This window comes from Podarcis raffonei, chromosome 12 (genome assembly GCF_027172205.1).
Source record: "Podarcis raffonei isolate rPodRaf1 chromosome 12, rPodRaf1.pri, whole genome shotgun sequence".
Lineage (NCBI taxonomy): Eukaryota > Metazoa > Chordata > Lepidosauria > Squamata > Lacertidae > Podarcis > Podarcis raffonei.
This window is the reverse complement of record NC_070613.1, coordinates 19,647,971-19,672,257: the sequence shown is the minus strand read 5'-3', so window position 1 is coordinate 19,672,257 and position 24,287 is coordinate 19,647,971. Positions and strand designations below refer to the sequence as shown.

Here is a 24,287-nt window from a genome sequence, read left to right as displayed (position 1 = left end):
AATATAGTAAGCTACCTCAGTCACAAGTCTGGCAGAGGAGGGTGAACTGTTTTTGCCATTACTCTATCCTAAATATAATGAGTGTTCTCACTGCTGATCTTGCATAGATGCTTCATTAGTAATCCCGGGGATGACAGCAGCTAGCAAATTTAAAATGACTTTGGGAGCAGTCAGATTCTGGGTGACCTGAGGACTGAATCTGGAGCCACAGAGAATCTAAACCTTTAAAATGGCAGAGTGACACCAACCCATATTGTTAAGATCTTAATTCGGTAGCATTGTACTTCAGTGTGGGGCTTGCTGTAATCCTATTGTATGATGTTTGCCCTGAAAGGACAGTCTTCCCTAATGACTAAGTAAAGCAGTAGAGCGAGGCATACACGAATATCAGTCAACTTCTGCCTCAAGTGGGCCAAAGCCCCTCTTGCCATCTTGGACTGCAAAAAGTCTAGTAGTCCTACTGGTGGGTTTCTGGTGACTGCAGAATGTCCATACATCTTTGAATGTATTTTGCATGTTCCCTACCTGTATCCTATGAGCTGCTTTAAACAGAAATTAGAAATGTAGAATAGGTCCCAAGAAATGGGAAAACTGGAATGGTCTGAAACCACATGAGGCCACCACCTTGTTGAAGCTAAACAGGGGCTGGTCTACCAGATGGGAGACCACCTGGGAGCCACATACATGCCACTATGGGCTCCATGGTGGAAGACAGGCAGGATATAAATGTAAGGAAATAAAATCTTTAGAAAAGATTTAACACTGCTATTCTATGTAATTGTTGCTTCTGATTGCTTTTTACCGCATGCATTTTGAATTAACAATTTACTTTATAAAGTCCATAGATGCACCCATCTAATTCACTTTTAATCAAGTTTTTAAAACTGGAAATACTTTGACATGTAGGAAAGCATTTTATTTTATCTTTTAATATGACGTACAATGTGATCCGGTGTTTACAAATGTGATCCATCCTCTTGCCCAGTTCATATTGCTCCATGATATTTTTTGACAGTGCATCCTTTTCTTCCCTCACCCCCACCGTATGTTGTTGATCTAAAGATTTCCTATGACTGGATAGAAAACTTTCTGCAGCAATTGGGAGAGGATAGCTGAGCACCCTCTGTCTGCCAAAAGGTAGGCTGTCAGTTGCTTGAAAGGTAAACACTACATGACCTATAAGCCAGCCAGTCAACTTGCACATTGCCTTATTAGGTAAGTAGCTGGAAATGGAGTCTGGGGACAGAATTTGCTGGATGGCAAACTGAGCATCCGCCTGGGAGAGAGAGAGAGAGAGAGAGAGAGAGAGAGAGAGAGAGAGAGACCAACCTCCCAGTAGATATGGCCCAATAGACATTCACTGGACTGAAATCACTCTTCACTTGCATTTTCATTAAGTGTGGAAATTCATTTTGCAGGCACCAGAACATGGGGTTAACAGATCCATCTTAATAGTTCATAAATTAGAAATATATTGCTCTTCTTCCATTGTATCTAGAACAACAAGGTCAATACTATACAATACTGTATAGTAATATTGCTATCAGTGTATGCATTTTTCCATTGTTGGTTTTTGTTAATTCTTGGTTGTATTGACATATTTATAAGAAAGAAAGAAACTATTGCAAATAATACATTTCTTCATATTCGTCTTTTCCCCCTTTAGTTTGCCACAGACTTCAGGGGAATTTCGGGGAGGAGAGCATGGAAAGCAGGCTTTTGTGTGGCTAAGGTTGACTAATGACCTGATAACTTGGTCTGATAAAGCAGATAGGATCAGGTGTAAAGCACATTGAAAGAGTTGCATTTGTGCAACAGTTCAAGACCATTGAAGTGCATCATTCAAACCCTGAGTCAGATGGTGGGTGGTGTCAATTAGTGCAATCAGTTCATTCTAACTGGATGCATTTCCTTGCATTTGTGAAGCAGTGTCCATTGGTATTAACCTAAAAAATGTGGGTGACTGCCCATACAGCAGTTTTTGCCCTTGGTTTTAAGAAAAGCTAGCCCTAAAAATGGTTTGAGCATATAAAGTAGACTAGCCACAATGTTTTGTGGACTGATCGGTACAGAGTTTAGCACCATTTTTTTTTTTTTACAGTTTCATAATGGATCTGGAATGGTCTTTGGATAAAATATTAGGATATCAATACTCAGAAAATAAATGACACAAAACCAAAATCAGATCTGAAGCATAGAGGAGCTGTGTGTCCTTTATGCTCTGTTTATAGGCAACAACAACAACCACAAAAAGCCAGTCGATTGCTTGCGTAGTACATAATAGCAGTGCTTGTACACAGGATGTGGCGCTTTGGCGGGGGGAGTATCCAAGCCAACCCCATATCTTCAATTCACTCTTGTTGACTCAACTAGAGGAAATGCATTCATTATTTTCCAGTCATACTGCCAGCGATCATGTTACATCAACACCATGGTTGGTTGTTCCATGTTGTGTAATGACCAGAGTAGTTGTAATCAGGATGTTTTCTTATCTAAAAGACCCCTCCTAAAAATGCCCAGAATGTCTTAGTTGAATTACCTTTGCCAGGTGTTGTACTGTCTTTGTCTCTCCTTTTAAAAGGAACTGCAGTCTTAGAAGTGACTTAACACTCAGCAAGATATGACTTTATTTTGGAGATGAAAGGTTTGGGAGTCCCTCTCTCACACACATATTTGCAGGATGAATTTCTGCCCCTCTACCTTGGGGGGTTGTGTTTGGAACTGGGTGGAGGGCAATTTGTTTTGTTTGGCAGAGAAGAATGCTTCTTGGAAGTAAATAAACTGCTGAAGACTGACAAGGATTTGGGGAATGAGTATCGGGGGTTTTTCCAAAGGAAGATGCATATGTATAAGTTAAAGTAGAGAGGCTGTGTGCTTTCAACACATCTGGCATCAACAATTTGCAATTGTTCTGTAAACGTGCTACATGTTTCTGTTCTTGGACAAATACTTTCTATTTTGTTCCTCACCTATGACCTCTTTGAAACAGTTTCTGCAGTGCAGTACAAAATTCTGCTTCTACAGGGATGTGTCCAAACTTTCCATACTCTGCAACACCGTCTTGCATCATTGTATAACAATAGCTGTGACTGAAGGAAAGTGAAATGGATTAAACATTTTCCTCGCTAGAGGGATGATCTCATGTCAGGAAATTTTATACCCAGTTGGAAGCTCATATAAATAACATCCACTAAGAGAACAGAGTAACACTTGTAAATCTTCTAGGGAGGGGGAAGAGCAGCAGGAAGCTCTCTGAGATCCACCCATGTTTTATGTTTACAAGTCCGTGTATCACCTTCACCTCCCCAGTAATTACGTGTATCGGGATTAAAGCATGACCCACCACCACTCAGTGTGTAGTCGTTGCTGAAAAATATGCAGCCCATTCTGAGTTGCAACCTGGCACCAGAAATTGTATGGGGTTTGTATGGCAGTATGTCATTGCTACGTACTTAAAGGACTTGGGGCACAGGCCTACGGCACAAATCTGGGGAGCAGACTTACAGAAGACTCAGCAAGGATGGGGCTGATCTGCACCAGCCTAGCCCCTGCTCCATACCTGCTGACACCAGGCAGGTGCATTTCACAGTATTCTTTTTTGCACCTGCTAAAAACATCTTTGTTTAGAGAAACCTACCTAGATATGAACACTACTGCTGAATGTTTTTAGTTTGTCATTGATCTTATTCTTGGAATGTTTGGCTTTAATTATATTGATCTACTCTTTTTGCATGAAATGGGCAAAACCATACTTGCCTTACTTTCCTTTAATCGGGCTTGCTTACTCTCCCCTTCCCCTTCACCCACTGATGACAGATGTAGGAACTTAAGAAGAGCCCTGCTGAATGAGGCCAGTGACCTATCTGCTTCAGCATCCAGTTCTCACAGTGGGAAGCCCAAGAGCAGGAGCTGAGCACTACAGTTCTCTGCTCACTTGTGATTCCCAGCAACTGGTCTTCGGAGGTCTACTGCCTCTGATGGTGGAGGAAGGACATAGCTGTTGTGGCTTGTAGCCACTGACAGCTTTATCCTTTATGAACTCCTGTTCTAAAACCATCCATGCTGGTGGCAGTTGCTACTACTTGTAGGGCAGGTTCCATAGTTTAACTATGTGCTGTGTGACGAGGCAGCCCTGTTTAGGGAAGTTTTTAATGTTTGATGCATTACTGTATTTTAATATTTTGTTGGAAGCCGCTCTGAGTGGCTGGGGAAGCCCAGCCAGATGGGCGGGGTATAAATAAATTATTATTATTATTATTATTATTATTATTATTATTATTATTATTATTACTGTCCTGAATTGCCCAACATCCATTTTATTGTTCTAGTGTTACGATAGAAAGAGAGAGAAAACATTTCTCTATCCACTTCCTCCACTCCATGCATAAACTGAACAATGTAAGCTACTTAAGGAGGGCAGAAAAGCAATATGGTTTCTTGACATTTCAGTGTGTGTTCACCAAGGCTGCCCCCACCATTACCCAGAATAGCATTTCTGCACACAGTGGCAGGAGAGGGAGAGAGAAAGAATGAGAATTGCTGCCACTTTTTCAGTGTAGCCTTTCAAGAAGATAGGAAGCAACCATCTAGCTCAGCATTATCTTCTCTGATGGGTAGTGGCTCTCCAGACAAGAGCATTTCCCAGCCCCCTACCCTGAGACAGAAAAATCTGTGTGTGTGAAATAAGTCTCTACTCTTGCCATTTCATTAAAAAATATGGTTGTGTGGCATAATAGACCTCAGCCACCTTTTGACGTTAGACGAAATATCAATAACTTCCAAGAGATGTTTTAGTTGCATGAGATAATCACTAGATGGCTGTATGCTGGAATATCCCTGTGTTGTGCTTCTTTGCAAAAAATCGCAGGAAAATCTTCATTTCAGCTACTTAATCCTGACACTTGAGAAGGGAGTGGATTTGAGTCTTAAGCACATGATGAGCTAGGAAGCTTAAAATGATCTCTTTGCCCCCTTCCCTTTAATATCCCTCTTGTGTATTTCACTCTCAGCAAATCACTCTAAAGAATAGTACCTTATGTTGATATCAGCGCTGGGCAAAGGCCAGCCATTGCAGAATCTTCCTGTGACCATTCAGTGGGACATATTGCCGGAGATGAGATTATTGGGCAGTAACATGCTTAATTCACATGTGATTTTAATGCCTCTCTTGAGCTATTGGGACACATCAAAATACAGTTAGACTTGTATTATAAATACATGCCTTTCCTAGGGCTGCCAGCTTTAAAACAACAAATTCATAGGAAGCTGCACTGACCAGCAACAGTTTTCCAGGGTTGCAAATTCCTCTCTTTGACAAAGCCTACCTGGATCTGCCAGGGATGGAACACGGGACCTTTTGCATGCAAAATCAGGTGTTCCTGTTTTTTGTCAAATAAGGTTAGCATCGGAGCAACCTTTAAGGGGATGGAAGGCTTTTGGAATGTTGTTATCTATGGATATCCACTGTATTTTTTGAACATGTGAACTGTGGAAATATAGACCAGAGGGACAAGTTCACAAATTCCATATATGCAGCATTTTTAAAAAAATACCCATAGTTAAAACATTCAGCTCCAAACCACTATTTAAACTTCCCATGTTCAAAGTCCGTTTGGAAGCTAGATGTGAAAAGCTATTCACAGTGGAAGTGCTATCAATGCATTCCTGCCACCATTTTCCCTTTTGGACAGTTGTGCCTAGTCCCTTTAGAACTCTTGAATTTAAGGAGTATTCTGGAGGTTTTGAGAGATCATCTCCTGAACTACCAAACTGGAGTGAGGGTGTTTGGGGTGCATACAGAATGCATATGTGGGCAAAGGGCATCAGTTACTTTTCATGAGTCTGTGAAGACTAGAATAAGAACTTACTCCTTTAAATGAGACACCTGGATAATCTACTCTCCCCTCACTGGAGAAACCATGCGTCCATCCCTTTTGGTTGGTTTGATTAAAAAAAAGAAAGGGGGGTGATATGATTTTAACCCTCCTTAACTTTGAAGTCTCTTCATTTGAAAGGAGTTCATCGAATTAAAAATGAATGCTGTTGTTAGGTGAATTGTGTCCTACCAATTTTTACAACCATACTTTTAACACCTTGCGTCTTTAAATTTTGAAGTTCTTCTGAGACTGATGTCTGTTCCCAATAACTTAGTTACCCATCTTTCCTCCCCCTCAACTGTGAACCAAACACTGTTTTGCTCATATGCTGTTCAGAATTCTCAGCAGTTTCAATATTTTGCTATTAGTCTGCCAGTAGTAGGACAAGTGTTTAGCATAATGGATATGATTACCAGCATCGATCCTTCTGTAGAAACCAAACTGGTTGGCTGTCTCTGCTTTCTGTTTAAACTATCACTGCAGTATATTCTGATTACAGGTATCATATTTGCCTTTCCTTTATGGCAAATGAGGATTTATTTATTTTTCATTTCTATTCCCTAGTCACAATAAAGGTGGGCTATTTAATTGCTAGAATATAAATAGTCATTCAGCTAACGGTTTCAAGTGGTAATATTATGAATCTCCCAGTCACCATTGTCCAATCTGTTTTAGCATTCATGTGCCTAATTTCTGTTTGTAATCTGATTACTGCCTTGAGCTGCTCCACTTTGCAGCCTATTGCTATGCATTTACTGTACTCCCTGGGACGCGATAGCCTGACAGCTCCAGTCCTGAGCTATGAAAAAATCTCTACACAATATTGCTAAGACGGGCCTAGGGCTGTGGCTGACTGAGAATTAGCTGCTATTGTAGTTTTTTCCTTTTGCCTGGTCCCTTTGTTTTCTGCAACCATGTTTCGAAATCCTTGGATATCCAGCTATTTGCGAAATGTCAGCTACTCCGAAGACCAAGGTAAGAGTGCCAAGTCCATCGGAAATAATGCAACTGAATGTAATTTATTGTAATCTAAATTCAAACAGTTTTCTTCGAGGTTTCCTCCCTTCCCCTCCCTCCCGCCATGAAAAAAATATTTACCACTTTGGTAATCAGCATTTAGTTTGGCATCTAGTCTTATTGTTTTCCCAAAGGACGCTCTTTTAAAAAATCCGATTAGATGAATCTTCTAATTAGCTTAGCTAGCAGTTGAATTAAGGCCTTGTAGATATACTGAGTAATCATTAATGGTAATATCTTTTGAGGATTTATTTTTTTAAAAAAGGTGATGTCTGTATTGTGCATATGTTAAGAAGAGGCTTGATTTTTTAAAATTGTTTTGATCGGTGGTACAGTGATCAGTTTAAACTTTAAAGCAATAAATAATTTTATTGCCTTCAGAAAATAAATAAAACAGTGCATGCATATATTAATTGCTTTCCAGTGAAGAGTTTTATGAATACAATTGTCATAATCCTGTGACTGCCCAGGGGACAAAGTATTGATACGTTTGCAGTGACTCCTTAGTATTCTGGAGAGAATACTGGACATGATTGTCAGACTAACCACCAAAATATCAGCCAACCCACTTGAGAGGGCCTAGAAAACAGAAATGCTTTTACGTCTGTTAAACATCTTTATGTAATTTAAGGGCTGAATGCATGCTATTTGAGCAATAGGTTTCTTTTCCCCCACCCCTTGAAACTTTTAACACATAATGTCAAAAACATGTACCGTCCACTAAGAGAAACTTCATTTACGGAACTTTTTGAGGCAAGGTATCGTAGCATTTTGGAATTTGCTGTAGATTGAAAAGGTACTCTCCCCGCCCCCATCACATTCACACAGTGTACCAATATTTTAAGCTGCTCTGTGCATTGCAGTTATTCAAAATGTGGGTTTGGTGCTTCATGGTTAATGGAGAGTCAAATCATAATACCACGCAGGTTTTTTCTTCTTTGGCTAGCTTCCCTTCTTCCTCCACATCCCTTAAGTTGAAAGCTTCTCCTGTTTTGGCTGGGGATGGAGAGGAATTTTCTCTGTGGCCTTCTGGAGGCTTTCATGGTTGAGAGAGGTATCCACGCCAAAAGCTGTGTTGGGTTATACACCATTTAGAATTGCTATAAATTTTTACGCATGCCTGGCTTTAATTTAACCAAACTCATATACTGTTAGAGAATTATTAACAGCTGCTCTTTCCAATAATACAAATCTATTATTCGTAAAGGTCATTCTTTTTCATTAAGACGCAGAGTTTCAAACAGGGTAATAATGGTAAATCACTGCTAATGCTTGCCTTGACTATTGTGTATGTTTCTTTGTTTTTGAGTTGCTTTTTAGGGTAAGCTTCATCCATATTGTTACTTTGGGGAACAAAATAAACTGGATATCATCATAGGACAAAGCAGATGCCAAGTTTGAAAACGATGTTTGCTGACAAGGCTTCAGAAACACTAAATTGTTACTGTCTATTCCAGTTAACTTAAAACAATATTTTATTGACTACTTAATTTTTTCCAAACTTTCTACGCTTCTCTTTAAATAGCCAAGTCATTTCAGTGTGGAGGAGGGAGAGAAGATGAGAGCGCATACTGTTACTTAGCTTTATTAAAAACTTATTCTGGACCATGTTTCCATTTGAACAAACAAATTGATTGTATCCAAGGCTGCCAATGAATGGAACATTTCTTGCTCAGGCATCAGAACTTAACCTTGCTTTCCATGGTGTGCATCCCACACCCTTTTCTCTCCCCTGTGCAACCTCAAATTCCAAAAAATTAGGGGATCCAAAGAGTTGGGGGCCGACAGGAGGAGAAGAAGGGGAAGTCCCATTGCGTGGCAAGGTCCCAAGCCCTCCCCAGATGTTGGAACAAAGACACATGAAACCAGTATTTTAGGTTAATGGGCTAAAAAGGCCACAACTTTATTGGTTACAGAATGTGAGTGGTATTGGCTTAGGCCAGGCATAGGCAAACTCGGTCCTCCAGATGTTTTGGGACCACAGCTCCCATCATCCCTGACCACTGGTCCTGTTAGCTAGGGGTGATGGGAGTTGTAGTCCCAAAACATCTGGAGGGCCGAGTTTGCCTATGCCTGGCTTAGGCATTGGAAATGAACTGACTCTATCTGACTCCTGCCCGTCTGCAGGAAGTCTCGGAAGGGTTAACCACCAATAGGGGGAGCTCTGCTGCTGCACATCAACTAGGAACTCCCCAGGGTCACCGCTCGGGGTCGTGCCATAGCCCTAGCTCCCGTCTGGACTTCGGACAGAGACCACACCCATTGGATTCCTTTAATGGAATACCCTTGAATTAGGAGGTGTAGGTGATGGCCAATACCTCCCCTCACCTCCAACCGAATGCTCCAATGCCTAACCGCCTAAACTTACAAAGTTGTGATGATTCGCTATGAGGCAGGTGAAAAACCAAATGGCTGGTGCCAATTTTCCAAGTGAAAAAAAATCCTACCAGGCCCCTTCAACAGGCAAGGTCCATAGCAAGGTGAAGAGATAAAGAGCCTAACCTTAGGGAGGGAGGGAGAACTGAGTGAGTAGGAAGCAGAAAAGGGGTGAGTCCTCCACCATGGGCAGTTTAAATAGCCCAAGCCACGCCCCCTGACTGACCGGATTGGTCGGCCCAAGGGATGACACGGCCGAGGGCTCCCAATGGCGCAGGGGCTATACCGCCCCAAGCGCAAGGGTCGAGCTTGTGACCAGCCCGCAACGTCAGCTCCCCGGGAACAGGAAATGGCTTTGTGTGAGTGGAAGTCTGTTGAATACAGCCCAAAGCCATTTGATTTACTTCCTGTGAGGGCCATGGATACAGACAGTAGTTGCAAAGTAGCCTCATCTAGGGTTGCCATACTTTTCTGTCCAGATTTACACTGTTTGAAACATGGCAGCCCTGCCATTACCTTCCTTTATATCTTACTTTTCAAGAGAGTCTCTGCATGGCATTGGGAAACTTAGATTCACTGATCTAATACATTCTGCAACAGCTCCACTTGTTCCAGCTGTTCCACAAGGTATGATAGAAGAATGTTGGAGCCGGTGTGGTGTACTGGTTAAGAGCGGTGGACTCGTAATCTGGTGAACCAGGTTCGTGTCTCCGCTCCTCCACATGCAGCTGCTGGGTGACCTTGAGCTAGTCACACTTCTTTGAAGACTCTCAGCCCCACTCACCTCACAGTGTTTGTTGTGGTGGAGGAAGGGAAAGGAGAATGTTAGCCACTTTGAGACTCCTTCGGGTAGTGATAAAGCGGGATATCAAATCCAAACTCCTCCTCTTCTTATTCTTCTTCGAGTCAAGATATGGAGCAGACTCCAAAGATGGGACTGTTGCCAAATCCCTCTGCAATTTTCTTGAATGGGAGGAGGTGGAGTCCAGAACAGGTTCTCACCACAAATTTCCTGCATCCTACGTTTGTTCAGTGGTTCCTGTACTTACCACTCAGGCTAATCCAATCTTTAAACAGTAGAAACAACTACTGTAATTGCACCATTATTTTGTATTTTATGCTGCAAATGTGAAGTATGAATGGTAAACCTGTTTTTAATGTGAACATGCCTTGTAAGTCTGGATCAGAGATCACCAAAATGTGTATATAGCTAGAATCCCTGTGTTTAATGTTTTCCATGTTTAATCCAGGAAGTACATGGCGGGAATGATGTGAGCAGCATGCTTACTCATTCATGTCAAGTGGCAGTTTGGTTCACCATGATGTGGGCCACTGTGGAACTTATGCTAACTACAGTATAACAAATTTCCCCAGGGTGCCAACATGAGAGCTACTGGCCCAGTCCTCTGTTCATAGTTCTAAGTCATAGTCAGTGTTCTGTTATTATTCTCTCTCCCCAGCATAGTTTGCTTTCACCATATGAACACTTAATAATTGATTTGTTTGGCTCAAAGTGCAAGGTTAGACTATTAAAGCACTGGTGTTTTTTCCCTTTCCGATTAATGTGCTGATTTTGCTGATGTGATATAATTTCCTTTCTTTGTTCCAGATTTTGACAAAGAAAATTTGGTCAGGTATAAGACTCCAAGATTACTCCAAAGGAGGAGGACACTAAGGTAAACAAACAAACAAAACTCTCTTAACAGTTCTTAGGTGTAACTGACTAGTCTCTGGTGAGAACAAAGAACAACACGTGGCTTAATCTTCATCATTGTAGTATTTATATAGCAGAACAACAAAGAGTCCTTTGACACCTTGGACACTAGCAGGTATTTTGGGCTAGTTCATGCCTAGTAAACCCTGGTTTATAGTTTACTCTGGATATTGTTGAATTGCCTCTGTTTGCTCCACACTGCCTCGAGCCAGGAGGAACAAACTATCTGTGATTAGTGTTGTGTGGGAACCATCACTCACAATCAGTTTCTCTTCCATTAGCAGCAAGTCAAGAACAAACCTTGGCTTCTGCCTGTAGTTTCTTTGGAGAAAACAGAGTGCAAGTGTTGGCAAGGATGTAATGTCAAGGCAAGGTTTGTGGTTTGTTGTTCCTGGCTCCAGGTCAGGCAGAGCAATTCAGCAGCAAGAACTAGCATGCTGCTATTTCATGGTAAGCCATAAACCATGGCTTACTGGCTATGCAAACCAGCCCATAGTATTTTATGGGACAGAGCCCACTCTGTCAGATGCTTGAAATGTTATTCTCAGCTGGCAGGGGGGAAAAAGAGTGGAGCCAAAAGCTATGAAATGTAAGAGGAACAAGGAGGTCTGTGAGGTTTCTGTGCAAAGTTCAAATTGAAATGTCACAGCCTTCCTGCACTTGTTATTTCATGGTCTTGTGACTCCACTGTTAACACCTCCTGTATATCTGTGTGTGCATGTGCATGCACGTGTGCTTCACAACTGAAGGTAACATTTCATGCACCTAAAAGAAGGTTGCTAACACATGAAAACATATATCACAATAAATCTTTAAGGTGCCACAAACAAAGCGGGTGGCGCTGTGCTCTAAACCACTGAGCCTCTTGGGCTTGCCCATCAGAAGGTCAGCGGTTCGAATCCCTGTGATGGAGTGAGCTCCTGTTGCTCTGTCCCAGCTCCTACCAACCTAGCAGTTTGAAAGCACACTAGTGCAAGTGGATAAATAGGTACTGCTGCGGCGGGAAGGTAAACGGCGTTTCCATGCACTCTGGTTTCCATCAGGGTGTTCCATTGTGCCAGAAGCGGTTTAGTCATGCTGGTTCCATGACCCGGAAAGCTGTCTGTGGACAAACACTGGCTCCCTCGGCTAGAAAACGAGATGAGCGCCAAAACCCCATAGCCGCCTTTAACTGAACTTAACTGTCAAGGGGTCCTTTACCCTTTTTTTTAACCTTTTACCCCTCTGAACATACATTTGGAGATATCAGAAGTGACTGCATATTTAAATCTATGTGTGCTGCACTAATCATCCATACAGATTCACCCTAGAAATTAAGAAAGTGGTTGTATAAACCAATCTTTTAGTCTCTGTCCTAAAAAAAAAAAAAAAAGCTCCATATCATGCTTTTTTTTGGAATAGAGCAGGCTTGGGTCTTGAAGGAGCCTTCTTGAGCAATAAATGGAACTCCAGCCAAAAGCAGGAGAGGCAGGAAAGAAACCAAGTACCTATCTTTTGCGGTTACTACTGTCATGACATGTATGTACAGTACATGCAAATACTGGCTGGTCCTCCCTTGGTTGCAATGAAAGCTTCTGCTCTGCCCAGGCCCACTTAGCTGCCTTATACCAAGTCACACCACAGGTGTGGCTCTTGGGAATCTCAGATCGTGGTCCCATCTCCCAGCCCTTTCAATTGGATATGCCAGGGACTGAACCTGAAACCTTTTGCTTGCAAACTCCATGTTCTGCTGCTGAGTTATGTCTCCCATCTACTGAACTGCCGTTCCTCTACATAAAGAGCAATAGAGGAACTGAACTAAAGAGAGCTGACGTATGTATGCTGGTCTGTATTTTAAAAGGAATGGTTATGTACATTTGTTTTTGCTGCCTTTTCCATGAAGGAGTTCAAGGTTATGACTTATTTGGGTGTGCAGTATAATGAGCCATAATGACAAAATGCCATTTTCCTTGGGGTTTGAGTTAATGGTGTTGCTGATTGTTGGGAATGGTAATTAGGTTAATAGGACAGATATTCAAAGACTGTACGTCACGGAAGCAGAGAGCAGTCCTCCTTATCCCTTTCATCTTAAAACATGCCCTCTTTGCCCAAAATTATTGTCAGCCCATGTAACAGGAGCTCGGTCAGATAGCTTAGCAGTTTGTTTAACATTACCTAGTTTTAAAACAGTAAATAATTGGAAGATTAGAAAGCCTAGTTTTTTGGGCTGTGCTTTTTATGAGTATCTTTCAAATCCCAAAGAACCATGGAAACATTTGCAGTCTTTTTCTTCTTCTTTTAAAGGAAAAGTTAGGAACTGTAAGCTGTGGTACTTTATTATCGTGATCATTTTAATGAGCTATGTTCACAAGATATTTTGAAGTTGAAGAAGCAGGAAATGGATATTTTCTGGCTTCTGTAAAGTATCTGGATCTCTAGCAACAGATTGGCAGGGGATAAAAGTGGGCAAAGGCCACCTCTCTAATTTGTGCCAGGAGAGAGAGGAAATTCAAGAAAAATGAAGAAATGTAGCTCTTCAGGCCTGCCATAGATTATTAAGTCAGAAATTTAGCCTATCCTACCACTAGTACAATGTGAGCTATACAATTCATATTGGCTAGAATAAAAGTGGGTAGAAAGTTGTTTTGGATGTACTGGTAGATCTTTGGGTGATTTGCAGTAGAGCAGCAAGAGTTTATGACTCCCAATTATATGGCAGTGACAAAAGCTAGAAAGCTTTCCTCCCTTAAATTCAGTTGCAGAAAAAGATAGATTGACAGAAAAAATATAAGTAGATCTTTAAAGGTAATACACCTAAAAACAAATGAGAAAACAGTGATGTTTCAGAATTGGAAGAGTATCACTTTGGTAGGCTACAGCACACATTCTAAGCACCTGGTGTGCAGGAGCAGATATGAGCTCTTATAGGCATCAATAGCTTCGAAGGGAAGTGTGTGTTGTGCAAAAATAGCATGAGAGATTCCTGTAAATGGCATGAGCTTGCAGCGCACCCAGGAGTTGCAGATCAAAACCAAGAAAATATGGATAGATGCTGTATTTGTAACCTCTACAATTAGTGAATGACTAGAGAATTTCTGATTATGGAAAGCAATGGTCAGGGTAGGAGTCAAGACATAGACCAACCTTCCACAACCTGGTGCCCTCTAGATGTTTCTGAGTTATAACACTTACCATTGCTGAACACTGGGCATGCAGCCTGGGGCTGTTGGATACTAACAACATCTGGAGTGCACATCAGGGGAAGGGTGGTCTAGACTGAGAATAATAATAGTAATAAACTGCAGCCAAAGGAACAAAAGAGAGTTTGTGAGATTAGTATATTTTCCACAGCACAGGCATGAACTCCCACACTAATAAACCAAGGACCAGAAGAACCAATGAGGATATGGCATAATATGTAGTATTGATCATCGAGGATCATAGACCGATGCCATGGGCTGTCCAAGTACTGGTGCTTCCAGTAGGGGGGTGGGAACTGCCTATATGCTGTAGTATAACTTGATTTATAGCAGAGTCTTCCACACCTTTGTTAAACATAATGTTGTCTATGCTACAGTTTTCAGAAAGAGTTTTCATTTGAGGATAAAGAAGAGCTTGCAAACAGCACTAAGGATATCGATGCCAACCTTTTAGCAGTGCTGCCAAAAGGTAGGTACAGAATTGTGTTTTCTTGTACTGTACAGTGGCTTTTTAGACTGTCTCTTTGAAAGATTGCCATAGACATGCTTTCTTTGTAAACAACCTTTTGCCCCATTCCTGAAAGAGGCATGCTGAAAGCAGAGGATTGGTTCTGGGATGATAGTTCTACTCCTTGCAAAATTCTGACATGCCAACAATGAACCTTCAACTTTTATCTTGGTGTGCGAAATCTCCCAGCGATGGTTATTCACCTCCCTCTTCCCTCAAAAAGGAACGGGGAACATGAAGTTCAGTGCCATCTCCAGGTCTTGTAGGGTCCTGAGGCAAGATGCCCTTAGCGGGCCTCCCTCCTTGTTGTGGGCCCCTCAAAAACACAGAGCGTTATGGCCTCCATACCTAACTGCCTTTACCAGAATAAACTCTTATCATTCACACACTTGCCTAATGGAAGACTTAGATCTCCAAAGAAAAACTGTTCATTTTAGACTGGACAGAGGACTGCAAGCACAGAGCAGCTGCACTAGGAGAGCTCTTGCAGAGGAGTAACTCCAGATAACTCTAAATGAGCTGCATACTGCTGGAGAAGGCAGAGACCATTCCCCAAGGCTCTCTGTTTAAGTCTTTTCTGTTTAAGTCTCTTTTCTGACCCCATTGTCCTTGCCTCAGGGCTCATCCATTCTATCACAAAACTTCCCCACTCTCTCCAAGTCCCTTCCAATCCTATGTTCTTTCCAATATCATCCCCATGCGCAGTGTTCTTCAACCTTGGGTCCACATGTTGTTGGCCTACAACTCCTACCATCCCTGACCATTGGCTAAGATAGCTGGAAATGATGGGAGTTGTAGTCAAACAACTTCTGGGGACCCAAACTGGAAGAACACCGCCCTAGCATCATTAAATAGTTCCAGAGTGGTGCAGAAAGAAAGAAGTACCTTTGCTTACATGAAATTGATCTGGGAATTAGGTATTGTTTTTATTTTTAAAATGGCGATGCAAAATTCTCAAAGTCTTGATTTGGACACGCCTGTGTCTTCCCCTTGTGATAGAAACTGCAAAAGGCTTTCAATTTTGCTCTTAAAATAGACTGTGCATTACTGTCACATGGCTAGTATCTAACTGGATCCTTTATCCTGCCTGAGAGAGTTTTTGCCATAATGTGGGACATTTGTTAGTGTGATAGGGAAGACTGTTCCTTCCTGAAATTTAAAGCTGTTTGACACACACAAAATATAATTGGAGAGACAAAGATATTTCTTCCTTTGCTTGTTTTTAAATTGCCATTGGAGTATATCTTAAGACACTCTTGGCAGATGCATATTTAACCTGCTAAAATGTAACTGGTGCCTTGTGTAAAAACACCCCCCCAACCATATATAGCTTTCAAAACTAAGATTTATAAACTAAGATTTATAATCCTTTGCAAAATAACCCAGTTTTAAGTGCCCTGTGCAACATTTAAAAATAGATTCTAAAGTCTGTGATTCCTCTTATGGGAGAAGGGTTGTCACTTACATGATCTGTATAAAATCCTTGGGACTAAGTGACTTAAAGCAAAGCTGGTTGCAAATGCATGTTGGATCACTCATCTTTAAAACACTGCTTTCTCTCTTGTAAGTGTTCTGTACCTCTCAGCTGTGCTGAGATAACTTGTGCAGCCCAGCTGTATCCTTCAATGGTCAAAAGTTTATGCTGATGTTCAGACTGGCCCAGCACGTCTGTGTGAAATTGTATACCTCTCAATGGGATCGTGAAAAGAGTGAGCATGCAGGTGTCTTGCACTGATGATACATGCATTACAGGACGTATATGAAAAGCAAAATTTAACTGACCATTTGCCCCCCCCTCTAGGGATTTACTAGTATCTGGGGGGGGGAATACTTTTAAACCTAGGTGAATGTGAATTTTACTTATATACAGCATATAGGATGGGGTGGAAGCGAACCTGTGGCCCTCCACATATTGTTGGACACTTCAGCACCTGCCCCTCCCAGATTTGTGTCCCTTTTGTAGGAAATGTTTACTTTTTGTGCATTCTGTAATTTCCCAGTCAAAGGTCAGGGATTGTATGGAGTGGTAGATTATCAACGTCTGCATGGCCCCAGGTTCCCCCGCTCCTGAGCTAGAGGAACTTCATGTTAGCAGGGCTACCTGTCAGGTCACTTTAAAGGGGGATGGGGACAAAGTTGCCTTAGGAGAGCCTCCAGTCATGTGTTAACCTATGTAATTGATATAACTGTCTGGAATCTCAAGTGTGGAAAAAGTGTGATGCTGCACAGGCTAGGTCTGTGCTATTTTTATCTCAGGTCTTGCTTGAGAAGGTGTTGGGGAGATACTCCACAAGCCCATAGCTTTCACTTAGGCCTGCAAAACAGCAGCACAACCCAGGATGCTGCTTGCACCTGAGGAAGACCATTGCATCAATTGCAGAGCTGAGATTGCAGGGTTTTAACCTCTCAGCTGGCTATTAACCCGGGATATGGACCATCCAGCACTGCACTGTGGGAAAGGAGAGAATCCTATTTTGTTTCTTTCACCTTCCCTCCCCTGCAAGGCTTGAACGGGACTACGGTACAAATCTTCTGTTCCAAACTGCCTGGGGGCCTGAACACGAACATTTCTTATGGAGTGTGGAGGCATTTTGCTGCAGGTCTCACTTGCAAATAAACTCTTCAGGGCTTTGCTTCAGCGAAGTGGCGACTTGCAGTTCATACGTTAACCACGGTGACGGTCCATTGATGGCAATAAAAAGAAGTTTATGCTCATAGGCCTTCACCTAAATAAGAGTTGGCTATGCGTAGGTGTTATTTATGTGGCTTAGGTCCTCGGCTCTTAAACACGTACCTAATAATTGTGGCCTGAAGGGAAATGACTGCATAACTCTCCAAAGGCCCCCTTAAAAACCTGTGCCGTAGTCAGCTTTAGAGTTGCCAAGCGTACAGTGCATTAGTGGTTCAAGCAGTAAAATTGTTCTGTCAATTAACCAGGGCTGGGGAGTGAAAAGCAAGTGAAAGCCATGCAGTTGGCTCCACTCATGACCCACAAGATTCCTCCTCCCCAAGCTCTGGTCTCAGTGTTCCTCCTGACTTGCCAGCTTCTGATTTTGCTCTGATCCTGTGGACTGCCTTCCGCAGCATTTTTCTCATCAGGATTTTGGACAGAGCCTGAATGAACATAGCTGTGCAAGCCATGGTGTCAAAAGCAGCTGCCACTTTGTATGTAAACTTCGGTTTCCTCTTGGGGTGTTATTCGTTTTTATTTACACTGTTGCAAAATGAATAAAAAATAGATGGTAACAACAACAACTACTACTATTACCTTAAGTTCATTGGCTCACATTCACTGGCGGAGGAAGAGGGGGGTGGGGGAGTGCATCGCCCCCCCCGCACCACAATCCTGGTGGGGTGCCATCACAGTTGCATCCCCTCTGCGTGCTGGGCACCACGCTCCCACAGGCGATGCACCACACCCCCAGGACGTGCGCCACCCCCCTGTGGGTGGTGCGTCATGCTCCCGGGACATGCACCAGCCACACACACACCCTGCTCTCCGCCCCCAGTGCTGGAGCATGAAGCTCTGCCACTGCTTACATTTGGCTTATATGCCCTGCTCTGGATTCCACCTTTTGCAGAAGTGAGATGGGTTGTGACTGAAACACTGACTTTTCAGTGGTGGCACCCTGGTTGTGGAATGCTGCTGCTTGCTAGCAGACTGCAAAACCATTGTGGCTTGTAGAGTTAATGTACCTTTGAAGCAAGAGCTCCTGCCTCCTTCTTTATAATGGCTTCTCCGCTGAGCATGAAGTATGAATTAAAAAAAAAATTTAAAAAATTGTGAATGTCTGCTGTTTGAAGGAACACAGAATTCTAGTAACTTCAAAAGAGAAGCTCTTTAAGATCAGGGAAGTGGCTGCATGGCACGAGCTGGCTCACCTCTACCAAAAGTTGTTTTATGATTATGCATGGTTGAGAAACACCCTGAACAGGAATGAGAATAATGTTGGTATTCTACTGGTTTCCAAAGTTTTACATAATATTTTTCTTAATCTGCTGTTTGCTAATAACCGTATTGTAAAAATCCAAAGGTTGTATCCGACTTCTCAGAGTAGCCCCATTAATATTAATAGGTAATATTAATTACAAGTAGTCTTGTGCGTTAATTTCAGTGGGTCTACACTTATGACTAAACTAGAATACAACTGCAAACCACTCCATTAACAAAGTGCATATTTTCAGATTTCTAATAAGTATTTTATGGGGTTTTGTTTTGCTTCAGTTTCTGAATTAAGAAAACTCTTTGAACCGAACAGGCAGGATACCTTGGAAATGAAAAGGTAAATTCTAGATCTTCCTCTATATTTCTCCTTAGGATAGATTTCCAGTTCTTTGGGGGTATTTCTGGCATAACCTCTTGCTTTCATCTTCCCCAGGAAAGAAAGGATAGCTAGGCGTTTAGAGGGAATTGAAAATGACACTCAGCCCGTCCTTTTGCAAAACTGTCCAGGATTGGTTACCCATCGTTTGCTAGAAGAAGATACACCAAGATATATGCGTGCAACAGATCCATATAGTCCTCACTTCAGTAAGAAACATATTTGTAATATGTGCTGTTCTTAACCAAGTATTGTAGCAGATTTGAGCTAGTAGGAGCTCTGCCTGGCTATGAGTCCTTATATTTCCTTTATGTTTTTAAGGGCAACTGGTATAAAATACCTTAAACATTTTTAGGGTCCTTATTCTATGGGAGTGTGTGCTAGCACATAGAAAAGTAGGTGGCTTTAAGAGGGGCTTAGTCAAATTCTTGCCCGATCGACTATTAAGTTCTTCTGTACTAGGTTTTTTGGTTTTGTTTTTAAATGCAACTCATGCTTAGAAATAGCTAACCATAAGGATCCGTAGAATCGGTGAATAGTGAGGATGCTCGGCTGCACGATGTATCTAGGATTTTATCAGCCCAGGGCAGTCTATTTAAAAAGTAATATGGTTGAAATAAAAGACACAGCTTATAAGCAATTCTACTGTATTTTGATAGGATGTATAATAATGGGAGAAGTCCCCACAGCTTGGTTTGGAAATTAAAGAGTAACTTCAAATATTTGTGGTAAACGCTCAAGAAACAGTCAGCAGTTGCAAGTTTTAAAGTTACTCCTAATTTTCATTGCTCTCTATTAAGGTTGTTTAACTGAACTGGACTTAAACTTCCTCTGTTTTTAGCCCTGGACACCAAGTACTGTTTACAAAGAGATAAGCAAATCATAGAAATCTTAAAATTGTGAAGTTGGAAGGGACCCTGAGGACCATCTAGTCCAGGCACCCCCAAACTTGGCCCTCCAGCTGTTTTGGGACTACAACTCCCATCATCCCTAGCTAACAGGACCAGTGGTCAGGGATGATGGGAGTTGTAGTCCCAGAACAGCTGAAGGGCCAAGTTTGGGGATGCCTGATCTAGTCTAACTCCTTGCAGTGCAGGAATATGCATCTGTCCCAAGCAACCTTGGTGTTATCAGAATGGTGTTGCCATTCTCTAACCAACTGAGTTATCCAGGGGATACCCCTAAGGGGAAATTTTATGGCTCAAGGGACTTTTGGGCCAGCCCAGGGATGCTTCTGAACCTTGGGACAGGGGCACAAATATGCACAGTCCCACCCAGGACATTTTTTAACCAAACTATGGGGAGCTCCCTAACCCAAAACGCCATGAACAGAGGCAAAGGCTATTTACACGCTCTGCAAGCCATCACCCTAGCCTGTTTTTTCATTTTCTCTTTAGCAAACAGTGAGACGGAATAGAAAGCCCAAAGACTTGCCCATAGATTCCTTAATGTCTGCTACAAACATTGTAACTTGTGTAGAATGCTAAGACATCTGGAAGGAAGTAATAGGGAAGTGGATGAGTGTCAGGATAATACTTACAACTTTGTAGGACTTCTTTAAAAAGAGAGAAACTGGGAAACCTTCTGCCTGTTATAATTATTCTGTGTTGTTATAGGAAGATCAAATGAAGAAGAAACTTCAGATTCCTCAGTAGAGAATCAGCCTAGATCAAGATACCAAGCAGAATCCAGTGGAGGAAAAACAAAGCCGCCTTCTTACAGCCCTTCAGTCATGGATTCCCAGGGACCCGAGTCCAAAGCGGAAAGGATAGCTAGGTACAAGGCGGAGAGGCGACGCCAGCTGGCTGAGAAATACGGACTTTCGATAGATTCGGATGTGGACTCAGAATATTTATCCAAATACACCAGGGCAAGGAAAGATCAAGAAGTGGCTGAGAAGAGAGTACCAAAGAGTGAGAAAAATGAGGATGAAAGTAAAGATTATAGTTCTCTGTACTCAGCGAGAACAGAGACTAAGGAGATGAGGAATGCTTCTTTGGAGTCAAAGGAAAATTATGTGCTTGAGAGGGCAAGTTCTCCAGAAAGGGAAAAACTGCATTTGAATGAGGACAATGAGAGAGACACCCCAGAACCTAGTTTCAACAGACACGATCTACCCTCTGCATCAGAGAATTCCACATCCTTCTCATATATCGGCCATGACTCCTCCCTAAGTGAAGTGCCAAGTTCGCCAAAGCAAACTCGCAGGGTTTCCCTTTCTTCACCAAAGCAGCTAGCTTCACCAAGTCATTCCCTCAGCGACAGCAGATTAGGGTAAGTGTGCTGTTCCTGTTCCTGTTTGGTAGAGTGTCAGCAACTGTTGGTATATATGGTACTGCTCCAAGGACTTCACATTGTCTTAATATTAGAAGGTGACAATGGCAATAAGGGGGAAACTGGGTAGGAAGCAAGCAGCACAAGGTTTACCCATCAAGAGGTGTGAGTTAGTACAATGACACATACAGTGCACTTCTAGTGTTGCAGGAATAAGAGCAAGATTGGATATAGGATTTGGGGAAGGGAAAGTTAAGCAAGACAGATCTATGCACGGCATAGATTGTATGTTTGGAACAGCCTTTGAAAGAATGGTTGAAATCCACCAGGAAAGCAGGTGGTGTTGTACTGGTGTACAAATAGAGTTGCTAAAACTTTGAGGTCAGTGCAGAAATAGGGGACAGATTGAGGGAAAGAATTCTGAAAAGCATTTGAGTCTTTAAAAAGGCAAATACCTTTACAAACGAACTTACCCATTTTGAGAGGTGGGAGAACAAATATTCTGCAGACCCTCCAGTTACCACAGATAAAACCCAATGTAAATTTCAGACAATCCACATATCAATTCGAAGTGAGTGAATGTGAGGATTTCAGGTTGCATTTTTCTGTCAGCAAACAACATACCGTCAATAGCACATGATGCCTTATTAAGTACATGGCCATCTCCAAAAAAATGGCAGCCAAGTCCCCCTCTCTCCCTTCTCACTCCCAGTAACATCAAGGGCAGCTAAACTGTGTTCTGGTGTTGCAGGTCTGTGTGTATCTCTGTCCCACATAACTGGCTGCTTGTGGGGGTGTTTGGGATGTCTGAATGCAGGCACGACAACTCCTAGGAGCCAAAGAGGTCCGCCCCCCAATGTCTTTTTTTAGGGGTCCGAGCCCTCTCAATATTCAAGAAGCGTTCAGAGAGATTATGGGACAGAGAACACAATAAAAACCACACAGCTATCTGTCATGGCAAATACGTTGACTGATGGTGATGAGAGAGAGAGAGAATGAATGAGAAGAAGGTTGCTGAGCAGTTTAAATCCAAAGACAGACTTTAATGGAAAATGAGGAGGAGAAGGCCTGTGACTGGCAACAGATGAGCACAGCTGCCAAAGCCTCTCTCCTGAGCCACACTGGATGATAAAGGCTGCTGCTACAGCAGAGACAGGTTGCTTGAAGGCAGCTGCTGATTGCTTTACATGTGTATTAACAAACTTGGCTCATCAGGACCAACCACCACAAATGGTGCCCTTGTTACACTGTAAACCAATGAGAAAAAGATCAGTCCAAACTGAAAATTGAGAAGGGAACAACCAAAGTAGCTCGCAGTGTCACACATTCAAATACATAGGCTTATTGGAAGGACGCTGTAACAAATTCTACATTGTAGAGATTATAATAAGGTCTGTCTCTCAACCCAACCTCCAATATATGTTCCTGTCCTAGATTCAAATGAAACCTGTCTCAGCCCACTAAATGAAAGCCCCCTTTGGGAAGTTTATTTAAAGACAAGGGTAGATTATGGCTGCATGAATAAAAATTAGTTTCAGAGTTGAGTTCTGCAATCTTCTCTATTCTATAGATTTTTTAAAATGTTGTTTTATAAATATGACCTTTGCCATCGGCGGAAGAAATGCTGTGTGTTTGCCCAGTTGAAGTGGATCATGTATTTCAGAATTCATCATGTTCAATGGGGACCTAAAACTGGCGGCAGGCAAATGCAATCTTTTAATTTCCCAACTTGTTCTGCAGTTGCCCAATATTCATTTCCTGTTTGGCTCTTAATTGGTCATTGTTTTGCCTATTCTGCTTGCAATGCAATTTATCTAAATTTCTGTACCAATGAAGTACCAAGAGAAAGTAATTATATCTGTGGTGGTTTTTCAAGGTTTTAGGGCCCCTTCGTGTGTATCTGGGGTGACACAACGTTGCTTCCATGGGGTCACTTACATTTTATGTAATTACGCAGCATAGCTGTCAACGTTTCCCTTTTTTTAAGGGAAATTCCCTTATTCTGAATACGATTCCTCGCAAGGAAAGGGAAAAGTTGACAGCTATGTTATGCAGTAATGTAGCTACTCAAGTATTGTTGGAAGCCTTCGAAGGCAACTCAACTTGCATTAAAGCGGATGGGATTTGCATGGGGAGAAAGTAGATAGAGGAACCTCCAAGCTTCCCAGATTGTCTTTATGACCTAAACTGTTCAGACGCTAGACTGGCAATCTCAGGGTTGCTTACCTAAAATCCTACTTCCCCCTCCTCTCAGTCTCACCTTGAGAGAGGAGGCATCTTTCCTTTGTTTCTCTCCTGCAAAGTTCAAAGAGCAATCATGGCTCTTTGCATCTCCATCTTAGACATAACTAAGAACTTTCCTATCCAACATGTATTTCCTTTGATAAACTTGTCTTTCTTATTTTTCCACACTAAAAGTATCAGTATCCAGGGTAAAGGGCGTTCTTCCAAGGGATTTCAGCCAACAGTTCAAGCTTCTGTATATGGGTAGAGATTTTTATTAAGGATACGCCAAAATTTTTCTTGCAGGTTTCTTTTTTAATGAACGGTTGCTCTTGTACCTTGCTTGTGACCCTAACCCTAACCCTTCCCATGGGTGTCACCTGGCCAGTGTGAGAAATGGGGTGCTGGATTATACTGGGCTTTGGTCCAATTCTGGAGAGCTGCTCTTATGTTAAAACAGAGGAAAGTGATTGCTTATTCAAGAAGCATGGCTACATCAGCATGAACCAAACGTGATTGGTTCTATAGCATTGTGAGCATCATTTTTACTATGTGATCGCTGATTGACTGCGATCACTGGGCATAAAAGGCCTTTAATTGGGCACAGCAGCAGATAGGGCAAACAATGGCAACAAATGCCTTCCAAAGAAAGGCAGATGTTTGGATGTTTAGTTGGACTTTGAGGAAAACAGTGTTTCCCTTTTCCCTGCTGTTGACCTGAAAATCAAAACAGGTGAACATGTTGTTGGGAACAATGCAGGGGAAAATCATGGAAGAAGTAGACATCCTATCACTCCA

General features: G+C 42.1%; 1 protein-coding gene across 13 annotated transcripts in view; it reads left to right on the top strand.

Annotated features, from left to right (window-relative positions):
* Positions 1 to 24,287, top strand: part of SVIL (supervillin) — a 99,172-nt gene that overhangs the window by 20,301 nt on the left and 54,584 nt on the right. For all 13 annotated transcript variants that reach the window (XM_053359095.1, XM_053359091.1, XM_053359098.1 and 10 more), the window contains exons 2-6: positions 10,879 to 10,945; positions 14,540 to 14,631; positions 18,896 to 18,953; positions 19,050 to 19,201; positions 20,609 to 21,266. In XM_053359095.1, coding sequence (XP_053215070.1) covers positions 10,879 to 10,945; positions 14,540 to 14,631; positions 18,896 to 18,953; positions 19,050 to 19,201; positions 20,609 to 21,266 — 1,027 coding nt within the window. The remainder of the gene's footprint in view (positions 1 to 10,878; positions 10,946 to 14,539; positions 14,632 to 18,895; positions 18,954 to 19,049; positions 19,202 to 20,608; positions 21,267 to 24,287) is intronic.